This window comes from Cydia pomonella, chromosome 4 (genome assembly GCF_033807575.1).
Source record: "Cydia pomonella isolate Wapato2018A chromosome 4, ilCydPomo1, whole genome shotgun sequence".
Classification (NCBI taxonomy): Eukaryota; Metazoa; Arthropoda; class Insecta; order Lepidoptera; family Tortricidae; genus Cydia; species Cydia pomonella.
In genome coordinates, this window is record NC_084706.1 from 2,121,738 (window position 1) to 2,141,873 (window position 20,136).

At 37.4% G+C, this 20,136-nt stretch overlaps 1 protein-coding gene across 1 annotated transcript; it reads left to right on the forward strand.

Annotated features, from left to right (window-relative positions):
- Positions 1-1,509: 1,509 nt before the first annotated feature.
- On the forward strand, positions 1,510-8,693 carry LOC133516837 (uncharacterized). Its single transcript, XM_061849829.1, has 6 exons — positions 1,510-2,910; positions 2,991-3,055; positions 3,495-3,713; positions 5,811-5,981; positions 6,192-6,353; positions 7,985-8,693. The coding sequence occupies exons 1-6, from the start codon at positions 2,877-2,879 to the stop codon at positions 8,621-8,623; spliced, it is 1,290 nt and encodes a 429-aa protein (XP_061705813.1). The 5' UTR covers positions 1,510-2,876; the 3' UTR covers positions 8,624-8,693.
- The last annotated feature ends 11,443 nt before the right edge of the window (positions 8,694-20,136 follow it).

Below are 20,136 nucleotides of genomic sequence, written 5' to 3' on the forward strand. Positions count from 1 at the left end.
TGAATCTTGTACTCGCCCGCCTGTTGCGATGCTGTTGGTAATCTCTGAGCTATATCCCTGCTGCGATACTAGACAATGAGTACCTGGATCTGCACTAACTTCAGTAATGACCAGGGCACGTACTTTTCATGCCGTTGACAGAAAAATGACCTCAGGCTACATAGAATATGATTCCAATTAGTATTTTCGTAATAATTAATCATTTGTTAACCTCTTTGGTTAACTGATACAATATACTTGACAATCAGTACAGAAACGGCTAACTGACTTTCATCTTATTATCACTCAACTAAATAAAAGATTATTGATCTTTTAAATAATACATATTTTTATTTTTTAACAGCGTATTTTACGTAACAGGTATTTATTTTTCTAAATTTGTAGTGTTGTAAATAAACTCCCTGTATGTTAAATTACGTTATTATTGCGTCAACGGCATGAAAAGTACGGGCCCTGGTAATGACTATCGCGCGGTCCTTTTTGGTTCTATTGAAAATCGTAAAAATCTGAATAGGGTTGTTTCCATCTAAAGCCTGACCAGTAATATATGATCACGCGCCATATTGCAGAATTTCATTGGAACTAAATTTTTCATACTAAACTGAACTGTCACCCTATACATGAGAATAACAGCACCCTCTTGACAATGATCATATATTTCTGGTCGGGCTTTACAAATCTTAGGGCAGAATAGTATCCCAATAAATTCTTATAGATTATAAGAACATGTTAAACTACCTTTAGTGGACCTCTAATGAGAATATTTTTGTAAATATTGAATTTAAAATATCTTTGAACACACGTCACGTGACCCAAGTCGAAACGACATTGAAGATTCTGATGACATCACAACTCTCGGTTTGACACTGGGCTATAACCGCGAAAATCGAAGTTCGTCAATTGCGGGCATTTTTCTCTGTCACTCTAATTACGTCTTAGTAAGAGTAAAAGAGAAAGATCCCCAGAAAGAGCAATATGCGATTTTCGGTTTTCGCGGTAGGCCCCCCGTTGTCTGTTCTCAGTACAAAACTCAATACTCAAGCCGTAGTCATTTTGGTGGTGGGCAATTAATTGAACCTTCGATATCTTCATTAAAAAAGAACATCATACAAATGTTAATGGATAGTGAATACTTTGTTGGCTTGCCCACCACTATTTAAAACAGTCAAGGTATCTACCTACGGATTCTAATACGCTGCTCGCAGACACAAAACATTTTTGGGAATTTTTCTAAAGGATTGAAGGATAATTAAAGGATTCATTAAGGATTCTTGTACGTAATGAATCCCGTTTTTTATTTTTTCGTTAATTAGTTATTTTATTGAATACCTATTAATTATTTATCCAACGAGTTAAAAATATAACATTTTTAACAGCCAATGTGGGAGAGCACCATTAATTACCTACCTGACGACGATATAATATATTTAATATTATACGTATAAATAAACACTTGCATGCATGAAATAAAATATCCATAACTCAGGAACAAATATTTTAAATTAATAAACACACTAAATATGCTTAACTGGATTTGAACTCGGGACCTTTTACTTTGTAGGGAGGGTCTCTGCCGACTAGGTTAGAAGGCCGTTAAATATAGTCATAATGCGTAATCGTCAATGAAACGAACAACGATTATTGAAGGGTAACCTACCTAGTCAATGGCGGTGTAAAGCAATTGCGGGAAGCCGCCAAAACACGTATCTCGTTCATTCGGGTCGTTACAACTCGACCAAAATTTACAGACACCGTCTACCCCGAGAATTAAGCGGCAAATAAACTCAATGAGGAGGAACGGAAAGAATTAAGAGAGTTCTCCGTAAACTGGACGTGTAATAACTTCCTGAGCAAGTCGTTCTGCCGTCGCCACATCAGCGGTTCGACTGCAATCTTACCATCCATTTGTGGGTGATTTCACATTGTTATTGTACTTTCTTAGTAACTTAGCAGAAACATTAAAGGCAACGTTAGTATATAGTCACAATAACGGGTTACTACAGCTTGATATTTTAACCTTTTCAACGCTTTTCCACACGTGTCAAGAAATGCCATGGACGCCAAAAAGTTAACTGGTGAAGAGCGAATATGAAGCTTAACTGACAGTAGGAAAGTCGCTTTGACAACGTCCGCCATAGCCTTTTTAATTGTCATTGGCGTCGCGGGCACGACAGACGATGACCGTTTTAGTGGTCTTTGGCGTTGAAAAGGTTAAAAGATTTAGTAATTCAGCAGAAAATCCTGATATAAATCTTTTTCAAAATGTAAAACGTATTTGCCTTATTTTAAGTCGCAAAAGATGCGGAGTACACCCATTCCCGCTCCCGCCCATGCCGTGTTTCAGTTCGCAATAAATTTTAAAAATAAACCACGCGCTTTATATTCCACTGTATTTATCAAAAAAGACGCTTCAAGTCCGTTAATACCCACTTAGGAAGCCCCTACTTTACCCTACGTGAATAATTAGATGTTACCGGGATTTATCCCACTCCGTTATCTGTAACATGCGTTTTAAATTTGCAAACTCATTCTTTTCGCTTTATTGGGGATAATACATCTTGGCTTGGTTGCGATTCTGATTAATGCCTTCGAGTGAAGTTGGCGCAACTTTGTCAGAGATAGCGGAGAAAAATAAAGGGACGTGACTAGACTAATTCCCTTTTTACGACGACAAGAGGTAAAAGAGTAATTTCAGATTTTAAATTATATTAAGCGCTCTAAAGAGGTTGATATAGCCTGCTTTTTAATCTAAACCATTAGGCCGGCAGGAAAATTGAAAAATAAAAAGAACGGCATTCTTCTTATAAATCTGGTCTTGTCAGTTGCGTCGGAAGATTTTAAACGTCAGTCTATATTTTGTGGGTGTATTAGAAAATATGAAAATTAAACTTGTTACCATTTTTTCTTGTGGTAAGTCATGTTATGCATACTATTTTCGTGTACCAAATAAAGATAAACGTGTATAATCAGCATAACAAAATGTATTTCAGTTATACATTTGATTGTGGGAGCTTCAGCTGAAGATGAAATCAAACGAGGCACATATCCATTCATGGTATGACTTTAATCTTATCGTACCGATTTTTTAACCAAATATAAAATTGTCAGTTGGATAATTTGTCGTTTTAGACATATTCTATAACATCCAGAAATACATTGATTTCACTATTTCCTATGTCCTAGAACTTTACTTGACGACCTGTCTGGCCTATTAAGTAGTGACCCTGCCTATGAAGCCGATGGTCCCGGGTTAAAATTCTGGTAAAGGCATTTATTTGTGTGACGAGCACGAATATTTGTTCATGAGTCATGGTTGTTTTCTATGTATTTAAGTACATACTTATATATTAAATATATTCTTGTCTAAGTACCCACAATACAAGTCTTATCGAGTTTACTGTGGCACTTAGTCAATTTGTGCAATATTTTCCTATAAAATATTTTTTACACCTCCTTTTCTAATTAACATTTTAAGCATGATTTACGTATAATAGGCATTCATATACTATCAAGATGAAACAATCCTGGGCCTGGGAGGGGGCAGGTTTCTGCAAGGCGCCGTACTGGTCCGACCTAGCTTTTTGATATCATCTTCACCCGAGTCCACCATATCTAAAGACCCTCTCAGCAAGACGCTCCTGGCTAGACTCGGGGCCACAGTCATCGACCATAAATTCACATTGAATGAAGATGAGGACGAGCAGGAACAAGAGGTAATGCTTTGTATTGTTTTTTTTTTAGGTCTTTGATTACGACATATAGTTCTTTTGGTACTTGACTTACTTGAGTTAAGGTGAATAACAGTCTGTTTTATCGACATGCTTCTGGCATAAACATCTCGACAACAATAACATGTAATATGTTGATATAGGTAGAATGTGTTCACACATGAATTTTTTCTCTCATGTTGATTAAGCCTTCACCTTATTTATTTATTTGTTTAAGACATTTAATTCCTAAATAATACATTTCATAATTTAATTAATAAATAATACATTAATAAATTAAATTAAATTAAATATTATCAAACTAATTTACATGCATTTTCAAATCAGTAATATTTTTATGCAATAAATTTAGTCATTTTTTGTCAGTTCAAGCCTTCACCTTATTGTAACTAAAGATAGGTTATAGGCGTCCCAAAATTGAAGCGCTTACTTTGTACAAATTGTACGAGTTGCCTTTAGTCACGCCTAGGCAAGCGAGAAATGTGCATGTGCTAACGAGCTCCCGCACACCGAAAGAGAGAAGCTTATCTTTAACAACCTGTATGACAAAGATGAATGGTATGCGAAAAATAATCAAACATAATAGATTTCTTCGTAGGTATAGAAATAAATATGGAAGTATTTTTTGTGCTATATTTATATTATTATAATATTATTTCACACTCGTTCGTAAATTCTTGTTTACCCCGCTTAATACACAATGTTAATTATTATATAAGTTTACTTATTCGACAGCTACGTTGAATCAACGTGTCTTTGTGACAAAAATAAATAAATGCAACGGTATATTGACGGTTTATATTAGACCCCCGAAATAAGTCAGACCGCATCGTTCCAAAACACCCTACGAGTCCTCAATCGTAATAATTAATTAATGAAATAAAAGTGTAAAATTGAATAAAAACACCATATTTTACGTATTTTGTTATAGGTACAATCAAAACAATGAACTTAAAAAATACACAATTGTTACGCAAAGTAAATAATTCTACTTTTAACGATCTCTACTATAGTTGACAAATAGTTGCATCCGCAATTCGGACTGTATCTTACAAGGTTTTTTTGTTACAAAAAAAGTTATCAATTGAACTGTCAATTGATGTTTGTTACTTCATTATTTCCGTATTATTTTATTGAAATTTCTTTCGTTTTGTTTTATTGCGGTAATTAAACTTAATTGTTAGAATACCTTAAGAAAACACGAATAAAATAGTGATGAAGACGGATTACATTTTATCAGGTTGTATTTTTACCTTTCAAATATGCTCACACTGCTGTCGTAAAAAAAATTGTGTACTACACGAGATCAATTTTTTTTTTCGTACTCAATAAAAATGGATTGGAGATTGATGGAGGAAAATGTGAAAAAAATACCATCCCTCTCCCCCTTATCTCCGCACATAAAAATAATTATATGTACATTGTTACATAACATTAAATTTTACAGGAAAAATATAATCAGACCTCTTTCTTGGTAACTTATTTTTTATTTAGCAAAAAACATTTCTTACAGTTAACAAACTTTTCGTGTGTTTATTATACTTGAAATTTGTATGAGATTACATTAAAAACACCTTTTTTAAATAAAGGAACAATTTTTGAAATCGGTTCACATAATAGAGGTTTATCTTCGAAAAACCGACATACGTGCATTACATCGCGTAAATTAGTCAGACAATTTCCTGTTAGTTGGCGCTCGCCACAATTATACTTATAGGTACTTCTAATCAAAAGTCTTTCGCCTAAGTTTGTACGGAACCCTAGGTGCGCGAGTAAAATGAACTCGCACTTGACCGGTTTTTAGGGTTCCGTAGCCAAATGGCAAAAAACGGAACCCTTATCGATTCGTCATGTCCGTCTGTCTGTCCGTTTATGTCACAGCCACTTTTTTTTATACTACGTCGGTGGCAAACAAGCATACGGCCCGCCTGATGGTAAGCAGTCTCCGTAGCCTATGTACACCTACAATTCCAGAGGAGTAACATGCGCGTTTCCGACCATAAAAGCCCCCCCCCCCCCCCCCCCCCGCTCTCGTTGAGCTCGTTTTATTTTAATGTTCTTACCTCTGTTCAATATTTTCAGGTTATCCAAATCACTCAACCTTCCGACCATGACAGCAGCCAATGGTGGCTCACGGACATCTGCTTATTGAAGACGCTGCAGCCTATTGCGACCACTACCGCTGTTCGCTTCACACAGCTCTCTACGAAACAGGAAGCTGCTGATAAAGTCTGCCATATACTTATTTACAAAGTAAGTAAATTGTCATACAGTCAGCAGAAGGCTGGCCAATTTTATTTAAAGTTCTACACTTCATTATTTTTTTTATTTCGGATTTTTTATGATATTTCTACTCAGAATTAAGAGCTATTTCGATAGTAATAGGAGAAAAAAATTAATTTAAAATTAATTAGGTATAATTATAAATAAATATATGAAATGACATGAAAAAAAATCTAACAGAAAAAGAGCGGCACAGACGTCCGAGTACTGACCCGTTTGCTCGTGGAAATGCTGCCTTCCTCGGCCGACAACTGCGGGAAGCACTTCGTTCGGGGGACAATGACGTGTGCGGCCGACCAGGCGAGCAGCGACGGGATACCGCCGTCCAGTGACTTTTGTCAAGTAAGTCTATGTGGTGTAAATAACATTTATTTTCCCTAAAAATATTTTTTTCCAAATTTGATGATTATTTAACCCTTTAACGGTCCAGATTAAAAAAAGTACTCGTAGCTTCATCACCGTCCTTAAAATTCAGCAAAAGAAAAAGATTGACCGAGCGAAAGCAAAGGTCTCCGCTACAGTTTGCGCAAACATTATTTCGTATGTCCGGATGTTCTCGTGTAACGGTCGCATTTTTCAATAGATTTTCGTTAAATTTGGTAAGCAGGTTGGATATTTTTATTGTTGATTCTCATTTTCGAAATTGTTCAAAATAGAGGAGCCATGAGAGTTCGCGAGGTCTACAACTCTACACCTCATAGAACCACTATGTAAATTTTTGCCATAGGATACATTTTTTGCGTAGAATATCTAATGATGCCACATAAAGGGTTAAAAGGGGGCTAACTCATAACCGTAATTTTTATATTGAATGTTTCCAATTAAAGGTCACAGCTCATTAGAGCCACCCCGCACCCGACCCTCACCGCCTCGCCTCGAGCGGTTAGTATTCTTCGTATGGATTTATATGGGCATGCGCTCACTACATCAACTTCGTACCACCACCGGATAAGTTGACGTAGTGAGCGCATGCCCATAGAAATCCATACGAAGAATACTAACCGCTCGAGGCGAGGCGGTGAGGGTCGGGTGCGGGGTGGCTCTAATGAGCTGTGACCTTTAATGAAGGGCAAACACCATGAAAGAATTGACACGGAAACTATGAATAGACTATATTGCAAGGGTACACTCCAACCAAAACCATAAAAGGTTAAAGTTATCTCGATAAAACAAAATAATGAAAGCATGTCTAATTTTATTTTTTATACAACATACGTCTGTTATAAAATTTTAAAACAAACGTATGTTGTCAGAGTAATTGATATAAAAAGTAAAAACCCGCGCGATTGCCATTTTTTACATCGCAAGTTTCGCGAGGTGCGGCATATTTTTTGTCCGCTTCTAATTTCCTGGCTCTACGCTCTTAGCCTAACACGGGCGATACATAACTTCGCTTGAAAGCATGACAATGTAACTTCAATTAAAAGCATGATACGATCTAACTTTACTTTAAAGCATGAAGGTAACATGTCTATGTTACCGTGTTGTAGTTTAAGGACGTACCCCGGGTACGTCCTTAAACTACGTCCAAAAGAGAGATATGGGCATTGTGAATGTCATCTCGCTTTGTGTGGTAGGGCACAGCACAGCGGATGTCATTCCAGATATAGAGCAGAGCCCAACTTAACTTACACTTAATCCGCCCACCGGTACTTAGTACGATCTACAAATTTTAAAGCATAATAAGTTTTAAAGATTGATTGGCATTAACTCTGAAACTAGGCGAATAAAAAAAGTTTAAATGACTTTTTTGTCCCTAAATACGATCCGGATACTGATGCTGTTAAAATCTTTCCTTTTCCTCGCGGGCACCGTGTGTAGCCTCAATAGACTTACTAATACTATAAGTATACATGTAAAGTTATTTAACTACATTAGAAAACTATAAGTGATCACCATCGACAGACCAAAACTTTCGTTACTTAGTCACGTTTTTAACTCTGATATATCTAAATGCGTCTTACGTTATGCAGGGCAACAACGGTGGACCTCTCATATGTGATAACGACGTAATTGCGTTACAAACCTACATAAACGATGACTGCAAAGCGCCCCACTTGTACCAGCTTCTGTCGCCAAGGAAACAATTCCTGGATTGTGGTATTGATGAGAAATGCGGCAAAGAGCATTGCCGGCGCGTTTGCTCCGTCATTCAAAAGGATGCTCCACCGACGACGAGCCATATTGTATCAGAAACAACTCCAACAGAAACTGCACCGACAGAATCAGCCTCATCAGAAGCGACTATACCGTTCGAGCTCACAAAAACGATCGAGCGGATGGAATCTACAGAAACTGAATCTCTTTCCACCTTGTCATCAACGACTCTCACGACCGTTTCGCCGAGCACAATTGTCTCTGATACTTCTATTGTCTCTGATACTTCTCCTAAGTCGTGGCCAAATGAGCGAGACGGTCGCAAGGTGAACGATGAAGAGACGGATGCACTGAATAGAACGGTAAGCGTAGAAGCGAAAAGCGCACCCGTCGACGAAGAGACGGCGGAGACGGAGCGTCGCCGCGGCACGCAAAGCCACGCGAGCACTGACAACATAAACCTTGCCTTATTCCAGAGTCTGGTTTGCTACGTCTTTATATGTATTTTGTCATAATTATATGGAGATTCATTTGTGAATCTTTTTTGTGATTACCTACTGGAATTTAATAAAATTTTAAAAAGGTTTCGATTCTTTTCATACCGAAATCTCAGAAAAGCTTGCATATAAATACCTAAACAAAGTCTCATGGATCCTAAGCCGATCTGAGGGTGCCCCCACCAAGACAAGCAAAGCGAAGCGCAATGGCACTACCTACCTTTTCTCTAAGCGCTTCGTCGTTTTTTTTAACGCTACTCATAACTTAGGTTTGGATAATACGAGATAAACAAAATTCTACGATATAATGTCAATAGTCGACTTATTCAGCATAAAAAAAAATAGCTGTGTCCCTACTTACGTAAGTAAAATTTACAAGTGTTTCTTAGGCCTATCCCACAACGATTTCGTAAATCAAGCAGTCAGCTGTCAGTAGAACGCGGAACTCCAGGCCGGCCGCACGACCTGTGTGCACGGGCTGTAAAACTTCAATCCAGGTCTCACGGCTCAACCTATATACGTATTTTTACAAGCTTTTATTTTACTTTTATTTGTATGTATTTATTTATGTATCAAATCTTGCAAGCTAAATTAAACGAATTTCCCATTATTCGATTGAGCTGAAACTTCACACAATATCCGTCTAGCATCATCGAGCAGATCTGATGACTTACACAGGTGGTGGCCATAGGAACTCTTTGATTGAACTATAAAGTCTGAAATATAATTATAAAAACAAAGAACGCAACTGCTTAAAAAACATGAACTGAAAAGAGAAAAACAAGTAGGTACCTATCACACAATATAGTTCGTTTCATTCACGATGAAGCGCAGATTTATCAAATCTAATCTTTAATAACATGACAATAGGATTCAAGACACACGTCTTCGTGAATAACACCATTATACCTTTGTAATAGAATTACTACGTATGTAGTTATATAAGATTCAAATTAGTTAAACGAAATACTTTAATCCTTTACCAGGCTAAGAGAGATATATTTCCCACATATGGCACTTCAAACTTGTGTTCTATTTTCGATGAGTAAGACTGACATTCGAATTTCATTTTTGAATTGTCAGGATTAACCCTTTATCAGGCTGACAATAGGCTGACAGTTCAAAAATGACAATCGAATGTCAGTCTTACTCATCGAAAATAGAACACATGTTTGAAGAGCCGCATGTGGCAAATATATATCCCTTAGCCTGGTAAAGGGTTAAGGTCCTGCAGGTGGGGACAAACAATACTTTCTTACCTACTGGCACAGAGAGTAATATCTAATCTAACCTACCAAAACTACGTTGGTCACCGCATGCGTGACGGTGCAAGTATATCCCCTTCAATTCAATTAAGTTAATTAAGGTTAACCTTTTGAACGCCGCTTAGGATGTCATCGGACGTGCCCGTGTCGCCGCCTAGGTATACTAAGTAATAACAAACTGTGTAGTGCTTGCCACATAACTTACGATAAAATATTTTATTGTTTATAGTTTACAGTGATTAACTTCATTTTTTACCACCTTATCATTAAAAAAAATTATTATAATAATTAAATCACGTTTACCAATGTCTTTTTTATGGTTTCGTCCCTTTATTAATGGATTGAATCTGTGAATTTTACCAGCTATGCAAATTTATTGATGGACTTTGCTACATCACTATTATTTTTTATTTCGTATCTGTGACGTCATGAGCGGTCTACTATTTCAGACATTGGCGAAGGCTTCATTGTATTTTCGTTGATAAGTTGACACTAGTAGGGAGAGGATTGATCACATTAGAAACGTATCGAATCTGAAAATTTCAACGTTGTTTGGCATAATAAATCATAAAATTTTACACAGTAACACAATTCTTTTGATAAATAAATATTGTAAATTCAATATTATTATAGTATTCAAAGTTTTAAAACTACTAAACAGTACCTTCTTATATATTTTGTTGACCTAACATAACTTTGAAATATCGAGTAATCTACACCACTAAAATTTTCTAAGTTATATCTTTGACGTCACATGCGGTCTCATTTTTAAGACGACGGCGTAGTCTGTATTGATTATTATTGCGGAATATAATAACTTAGTAGGGATTACCGATGAACCACGATAACAGAGTCTCGCCTTATTTATCGATTCAAATATCTATCATCGATGAAAAAAACCGACTTCACGAAACCCTGGAAGGTAGGCACTAGTACAATTCAAATATATTTATTTCTAAGTTCAACTTTGAAAACGTCCAAGGACTCAATATGTCCAAGTGTCAAAATGTCCAAGGGTCAAAACATCCATGGAATCAAAATGTCCAAAGAGTAAATGGTAAAGTGGAACTGCTTGGATCGGGATCACAATGACAAGGATTAGGTACTCGATCATTTACTGCGAGGCCATCATGGCATGTCGTGTTGCTAGAGTCAAGTTTCTGGACGCTGAACGTGCACCTAGAACTGCAGAAGGAGTCTCTGCATGGCAATTGCGTATGAAGCGAATGTATCAACACTTGGTGTGGCTACTTAAGTCATTGGGTAACTTGATTCAGTTAAGGACAGATTCTGGTTACGGCAGATTATTTTTATGACAGATTCAGTCATGGAAAAAGTGTCTACCAAATCTATCATTCATGGATCTATAAAATATTAATATATGTATAGACAATATAGTAGGTGACGCCAAACCGCATTAGGCCGGTAGGTCAGGATTATTGGTAACAATCAACCAGGGTCGCGTTTTATAAAGCTACAAATTACAATTTACAAGCGTAAGTCTCTTTCTATCCTCTTGTGTTTAAGGTAGACAGTTTTTTACGGTTACCTATGGATAAAAATTAAAATTCTTAAATTATGATTTTTTAGGTTTTTGGTCGCAACTGCCCAATTTCTACCATAACACGAATCTGCCGTAGCCAGAATCTGCCTTAAACAGAATCTGTCCTGAACCGAATAAAGGGGTTGGGTATTGGCAGTTGCTCTTTCTGCGGCCTCGACAACCGCGGCAACCTGAGCCCTACCTCTGTGCCGGCGGCACCCTAGGTTAGGTTTTTATAATGTTTTTATTGTTTTCGGCAATTAGGTACATGTAATCCGAGACATTTCCCAATTAAGCGGCTAACTATACACAAAAATTGAGAAATAAAAAACATGTTAACTATTTTAAATTTATTTAAAAGAACATATCGAAGTGATAAAATAGGTTAGCTAAGTAAGGTCAGTCGCATGCATAAATCTTACGTCGTAAATCTAAACATCGAATGAGAATGTCGACGTAGATATTTCAATACCAATCATCGTCACATCACTGGTGTCTTTTAAATAAGACTTTGGCTACGAGACTTGGGGTAAAATCATACATAATCTAATGGTATAATTAAAGTTTATTTTCAACTAGAAAATATAATAAAATCAACAGATCAGTCTCACTGTTACTTAATTAACAATTACTGCGACTTACTTATGCAAAGAACCAAAGTAAACTTTATTAAAGTAAAGAATGTCTTGAGAAAAACATGAAAAAAATTGTCTTATTTATCAGACTGCGGCGACACGAGCTGGGTATTGATTGTCTGATATATCAGACTACGGCGGTCAAAAGGTTAAGTAATTGTCATAATTTTACAGAAGTTTGACGTTTAAAATAACACTTGCATTGTCTGAGCAGCCAAAATCACTGCCAACTTGGTCTGACTCTCTACTCTCTCTACTCTCGACTCTAGTAATTATTTCATTATACATAGGTATTGTGATATATTTTTTCCCTTTTTTTCTAGACGAATTTTTTGTTTTTTTAATAATATTTTTTGTGAATTTTGTATCAGGTATCAGACCATGTTTGAAGTATTGGATCCGTCGCTAGGCGGCGTGAGCTGCAAGCATTGTAATTAGCATATCGGGTGGCGGCGGCGTTGTCTGTAATCCTGCGGGCCGCCCTTCGCAGGGTTGTTAACGCGTGCGAATATTACTTACCTTCGAAAATCTGTTTAATTTGTTTAAACTTTTACGATTTTACAAAAGTTATTCAAAGCAGCAGTTGTAACAATCTGTACCCCTAGTGTAAATTTATTCGATAGCGTGACGTGACGTACGCGTTTGTGTTAAGTCTCATTTTGTATGGGATTTTGAGTTTCCAAAACGTTAAGCTTGGCGCACTCTTTATAAATTCCATACAAAATGAAACTAAACGCAAACGCACGTTATTTACAATAGAGGTTCTGAACTTAGTCGTGTAGGTGTTCTTATATTTACGTCGAAGTTATGACATGGCTGAAACATAATATGTGGATTAACTTTTTTGTTGTTATTTTGACCGGTTAGCCAGTCGACAATTGTTAGAAGAAACGTTATAAACCAAACACACTCAGATAACGTCAGATCAAGATAAGTTGGCAGCGATTTTGTTAGCCAGTGCAAGTGTTATTCTAAATAACATGGTTCAAATATCATTCTAATGTCAGTGTACGTACGAATTGCGTTGCAAGTACGAACGAAATGCACGATAACTAAATGAAATCATTTAGATGTCATTCTGATGTCAGTGTGCGTTCACCTAGTTATATTTATATTTACCTTGTCCAAGCGAACTCGTGCGTGGCAACCCTGCCCGGCCAGGGACACAATTTACATTTTCACAACTGGCGGCTAAGTACACTTAACTTGCAAGTCTACAAGCCTCCTGTAATTTGTTCTGAGACTTAAGGTCTCGTTAAAGACTCGGCTTAACGACTTTATTAGGTATACATTTTGTTTTTAACTTTGAGTTATTATATTGAGTTGAGTTATCCATTGAGCACATATTTCGACGCTGCCCACTTCACTTCTATCCTGGCCCAGCTGAGGATCTAGATGTCTTGAAGAAAACCTCACGTGTATTTTTCTATGGTGAACGAAATTAAGAAAAAATGTCTACCACATACTTTTTCTCGTTTTTTTTTAACATAAATTTTCACTTGGCACTTCAAAATAGCGAGTCTAAACAAGATTTACTCTACACAATACTATTTATCTTAAAATAAGGTCGGATAAAAAAATAAAATAGAAATACACGTGAGGTTATGTGGGGGAGGGGGGGTTCGCAAAGAACCTCACCAAATATCACCAAGGGGGAGGGGGGAGGGGCAAAATAAATGTATCTGTTTTTGTTTTGCGCTTACTTGAAAACTAAATAACATGATCATGAACATGAATATATAATATTTTAACGGCAAACGACAAATGTCAAACAACGAACTTGCAAGACTTTATGTGGCAAACTGAGACGGAATGAATATATGAATGTTTGCAATTGCATCATGCGGCAACAAATAAAATAAAAAAACTAACTTCTCGTAGGGCTGTAAATGGACGGTGCCAAGCAAATCGAGGTGGTAACCGATAATGAAAATCGTACATTGACCAAAGCCAAACGAAAAGTAAAAACAGATACAGCGAAAAGGCACGTGACTATTTCCGTACATTATGTGTTTCGATTGGCGTTTCCTATCAACGATTACCATCTTGGTTAGGCCCCCTGGTCTAAATATTGAATAGAAACAAAACGATAAGTAGGTATATATTTGCCCCGGACTAAGCCGACAATCTGCGCACCGCGCCAGCGGGCTACTAAGCCTGAAGACTTGCCCGTAAATACTTAAGCAAATTTGCAAGTTCGGAGTTGCCGACACTTCGCGCTCGCAGACTTACAAACTTGCTGCCGTTTATCAAAATAAACATAATATTATATAAGTATCTGCGGTGTACTTCTTCTTCTTAGCCGTGTTCAATCTTAGATATGTAGGCCTCCTTAAATTTTTGGCATCCCGCTTTGAGGGCCTAACAAGATGACAATCTTTTGCGCTACGACAACGAAAAGCTGTCTGTTTCTCTATCACTGTCCCATATTTACTCGTAGTGTGTAGTAGTCTCCTCGGCTAGGTGCCCATCACGCAGGCAGCGTTCCCGCGCTGTATAACGATAGCAATCCTCTGCGCGAGAAAGCTGCCGGCGCGAGAGTCCCCTGTTACCTCACTCAACCGCTTCCCAAGCTCCTTAAGGAGCCCACGCGCTCCCCTACCCCACGGCCCGAGTGTCTCGACGCCAAAAGCTACGAACTCGTAGTTGGCGCCGAGACAGCTGTATTTGTAGGCATTAAACCGCTCTCGGGCATCCGTCGCTGCCCCGGCATTTCTGCTGGTCGGTTGAATGTAGGATGCTGCCAACGTGTCAGCGCAAGTAGCATCCCACACCAGGGCGCGGCCCATTCTCCAGTGGATCAACGACATTCCGTCCGGGACGCTTGCCATCGTCCCGCACGATCTATGGCTCCAGAGCTGCGGGGACGTTGGCACTGAAGAGAACCTTTCTAAGGATGTCGTTGAGGGTGGCGTGGCGAGACAGGCGGTCGGCGCCCGAGAAGCAGGAAAGGCCGTGGTGGCCAAGCCGGTCCACTTGGGCCCCACATGAAGCACAGGCGTGGTCTGTGCATATTAGCATCCCTTTGAGTCGACGTATGTACTGCTACAAAGGTTCACAAAGCCTTCTTGAGATTTTTTTACCGTAGAATGCATGGGTACTACCCCTTCCTATATCCGACGAAGTACCTTCTACGGAGTCTAGGGTACAACTCATTGGAGGTAAGTAGCAACTATAATTTGTTGACGTTTGCGTGTCAGGTGTTTCGCGGTGAGTCGGACTGTCCGGAACTGGTGAGTCGACTGGTGCGACTGCATGTTCCGGATGTTCCTAGGATTGCACTAAGATGCGATCTGTTGGCGGTGCCGGCGGCACGCACCGTGTCGCACATGAATTCTCCACTGCTTCGCTCTCTCTCACAATTGAATGCGCTCTTGACATTAGCACCGGAGTGCGACTTGATTGCGTGGCGATGGGAGGCTGTGAGAAGGGAATATATATTAAGATCTGTAGGTACTAAACTATGGTTGCAATAAATAAATGACTAAATGACTAAATGCCTGAGATTCTGTGAGATAATGGATGCTAGGTCCGGAAATATGTTACAAATAAAATAAAAATAACAATAAAATATCCCGATTCCAAGGCGGAGACCGACGGCTATACGTAAGGTAACTGGGTCAATTAAAGTACCCGCTTTGGTCGAGGGATAGGCGTGGAGCCAGTGACCCGATTCCGGTTTGGATACGGCTAGGAGACTCGCGAGGTCTTTGCCTGACGATGTGGCCACGAGAGAGTTCAGGGTGGCAACGGAGGCTATTGTGTCCCATGCCCTCTGTTGTTTGTCCAGCAAGCCAAGCATTCCTGGCCCCATCCAAACACACGATCTCGCAGTTTGTAGCCGTAGAGACCTTCAGGATTTTGCCTGCGAGATCGGACGTGCTATGGATAAATATTTCGAGTTCCCAAGCCGCCAAACCTTACCGGTAAACAGGCCTGGGTCCAAGATTGGTCGCTAAAATGAACGTTAAGAACGGACTCAATTTGGCATTTTAGAATGGAGTCTATAGAGTTCATTATATTGGGGTATTTCCAAATGGGACAACATCGCAACAGATAGGTAAATTTTGGAAGAAGGAAACAAAATTTTAAAATAAATAAAGCACAGTGACTATTTATTTTGAATAGGCAGTCCGAATCATTTTTGAATTTTGTAATTGACTTATTTATAAGAGGTGGGATGGCCTCGTCAAAGATAGGCGATCCCAGCAGATGCAGACTGTCTTTGGGGGTAATTTTGATATTCGGGGCGACGTTATTGAAATTTTGGATGGTTTGCGACACGGTGAGCTTGTCTGAGATGTGAACTATATCACAATTATTAAAATTTAATTCAATGCCAATGTCCCGGAACTGATTTTTAATTTTGACTAGATCTGCCAAGACAATGGGTGGAGATTCCACCCAGTAATCGAGTTACCACACGTTTAATTTTGAATTTAGATTGTTTCATAATTATTTTAGTTAGTAATCACACTAAGTAAAATAATGTTATTGTAATAATACCTATTTTATATTAGGTTCGTTTGTATTGTGTGGGAATTAAATTTAGACCTTGTGATAAACCGTCTCGTGCCCATTGACGCGTAATTTGAATAATTGATAGTGATTTTACTTATTATGTTACCAAATAAATTGTTTTTCTTGTACAGTCAGCGTCAAATACTTTGTAGCAACCAAAGTAGCCAAATAGTTCGGTACACCATACTAAATATATGGTGTACCGAACTATTTGGCCACTTTGACTGCTACAAAGTATTTGACGCTGACTGTACTTTGTTTACAACTAACTATAACTTCTAGGTATCTTATTCATAATCATGTCTGTATATTGTTTTTTTGTTGGTTTCAAAAATATAAAATAAAATTGCTTGTAGGGGGAAATCACTTAATTATCCTCCTTATTATTCTTTAGTATGTAGAACATTTTAGTGCCATACCAATATTATAAATTATAAGTATCAAACATTGCATTGAGTGAGTGAGCTTACAAAAGTTGCCAAGTGCCCTGAATTCAAATGTACCTATTTTAATACGACCCGATGTGTTTAAATTCCGAAAAGCGATCGCGTCGGAAAACTGTTATGCATATTTTAAATTTAAATTTACTTACGAGATAGGGTTGCCTCTTGCTTCTTATTTGGAAAATAGGAATTCAAAAACTTATAAATACTTAATGGAGCAGTATGTGGTTCACTAATCAATACCGTATGCATAGAGTCGGACCAAGCTAACTCTGCGTGAAATTGGCAATGACAATGTGTGGAAATGTCATATTTCAATGAAAATATGACGTTTATAATTACAGCGTTGCCTTAGACGGACTCTAATATAACAATAACGGTTGTTTCACTACTATGTATTTATACCAATTTTATTTTTAATTTATTTTGTAGTGTCTTATTTGCAATTGTGACGTAGTAGTTTTTAATTTTTATGAAATTTATTTTATAAAAGAAAACAGATTACTTACACTGCTAAAGCCACGGTACCTATAACTGCAGCTATTTTTTAAAGATAATAAATAAGTTTTTGTCAAAGATTTCTTTTTTAACGCTGACTGTACTATTCTTTCAACAGGCAACTAATACTCGTTAAGGCATTGGGTTGCGTTGTTTTATCACAGAGTTCCTATGGCAAACTCCTGTGTCCATCATCAGATCTGCTCTATGGTACAGTCAGCGTCAAATACTTTGTAGCAACCAAAGTAGCCAAATAGTTCGGTACACCATATATTTAGTATGGTGTACCGAACTATTTGGCCACTTTGACTGCTACAAAGTATTTGACGCTGACTGTACCATAATATTGCATTGTCACCCAACGTTACGTATGTATTGAAGTTTCAACTCAATCGAATAATGGGAAGTGGGTTTAATTTAGCTTGCAAGATTTAACCGAACAATAAATAATTCAAATAAACATGCAAGTTAAGAGGGAAGAATATTTTTGCGGTCTTAGCGAAATAACGGCACTTGTTCTATGAAATTCCATTTCGGGAGAAAACGTTTTCCACTAACTAAAACTTAAAAATAAATAAATCACTTTGATTTTGATGTCGATCGCTTCAGCATAATATATTATAGGTTTATAGGTTTCGCTTTAAAAAAAGTATGAAAAAAAAGAAAAACCTATAAACCTAGTTTTTCATTGTGTCAATAACATGCTAAAAAATCATGGAGAATAGAAAATATTTCAAAGCTTTTCTCTTTTTGTATACTTTACCTCTTTAAAAAAAGCTTGTAAGATATCTCTTGTTGCATATAACCCTGGCGGTGAACTGACGGTGCCGAATAAGGACTCTTCGCGAATATCTCTTTGCGAACTTTAAAGTGTTTTATGATATTCAACGAACGTGATATAGATAAATTTACGAATAACCACTCGATTGAAATGAAATTGTGAATTTGAACATGAATGCAAAGCACCCTGTTCCCCTGACGCCTTCACTTTTAGTCATGGCAAAAATACTCAGACCTACTTTTGTGTATAACTTTTTGGCGCGGACGATGAGCATTTCTACTGTACATTATTAAATAGATGTAGGAAATAATCTATATAAAATAAAAAATCTTTCTTACCAAAAAAACTAAACACCAGGACGTGAATAGTCTAAAATTACACAAGTTCTGCCTGTTCTAATCACGACTGCACTTAAAATTGTATTCAAACAGCAAATATAATGAATGACCACACTTTTTTTACTTTAAAACTTATTTTACGCCGCTCTATTTATTCATTGTGAATCCAATGGAAACCTTTTTTTGGTAAAATTATTATTTTAATATTTTACTTGGACAAATTTGAGCACCCGTTGGTGAAGTTAGTATCCCTACATCTTCTATTTGCCATTTTCTATTTGCCAATCCTTATTTTCAATGAATTTTAATGATTTTTTCATAAAGATTAGGTAAGAGAAATAGTTGTTAATGCAAAATAATCTATTAACCCCGTTTTTTTAATATGTACACAAGTTACACGTACAACTCGCAAGAGGTGTTTCAACTAAATTTTTTATCTATATTAACATACTGAATAAATGTATCTCATTTTAATTCTGTGGCCCTAGTGAAAAAGGGTACAAGTCTCTGGCAGTTTAGGTGTATAAGGGCATAAGTGTTACGTGGAACTTACACCCCTTTACACCTGCGCTGCCAGAGACTTGTACCCTTTTTCACTAGGGCCACAGAATTATACATGGAAAATGATATTGTGTGTTAAAATAAGAATAAAACAAATAATAGAAATGTAATGGAAACTTAATAAATGTAAGGAACAAACAAAGCTTCACTGATAAATATAAGAGGAAATGAGTTAACAAACAAAATGAATTAATTCAACAATCTCATAAAAACAAATAAGCAGTAAATAAAACTTTTAATAATTAAAACTCAAATGAAAATGGGAGCCCCGGGAACAATGAGGGCCAATGTAAGCTGGCCTCTTTGCCCCCTGTTTGTAAGTGAACGGAGTTCAAGTAGACAAATGGTTTTATTTTTTGGATGTCTTTTTCACCGGCCGCTATTGCGCCGTTTTGCTAAGAAATGGCTAACGTTTGCTTTATATCTTAGTGACGTTAGGCCTTTATAGAACAGTGGAATAGTAGGTATTTAGGAACTGATGTCCCGGTAGCCCCTTGGAGGGTAAAGAACTGACAACTGTCGTTAACTAGTCCTGACTGAGTATTAAGGAGTGTAAACAGGGAAAAGATCGTAAAAATAATCGACGGGCACTTTTTTGCTAAAGGAAAATGGAGTACGGCCCACGTGAATAATCATGATTTTACTGTCTTTAAAACCCAGAGTTTTATTCAACAGCGTTAAGTACTCACAGTAATACAAAATTGTACCTCAAAAGGAAAAACGGAAACCTTATAGGATCATTTTGTTATCCGTCTTACACTACAAGTATAGGGTAAAATCTGAAAACTATAAATTTGTAAAAAATCCAAAAAAAGTAGGAAAAGTTATTTTTGTATCGAACCCTCGGTAGGCGAGTCTCACTCACACTTGTCCGGTGCCATATTGAATGTTTACACGTTTTAATCGATGAAAAACTTACTCTGATACTAAGACTATATTTGCAAGG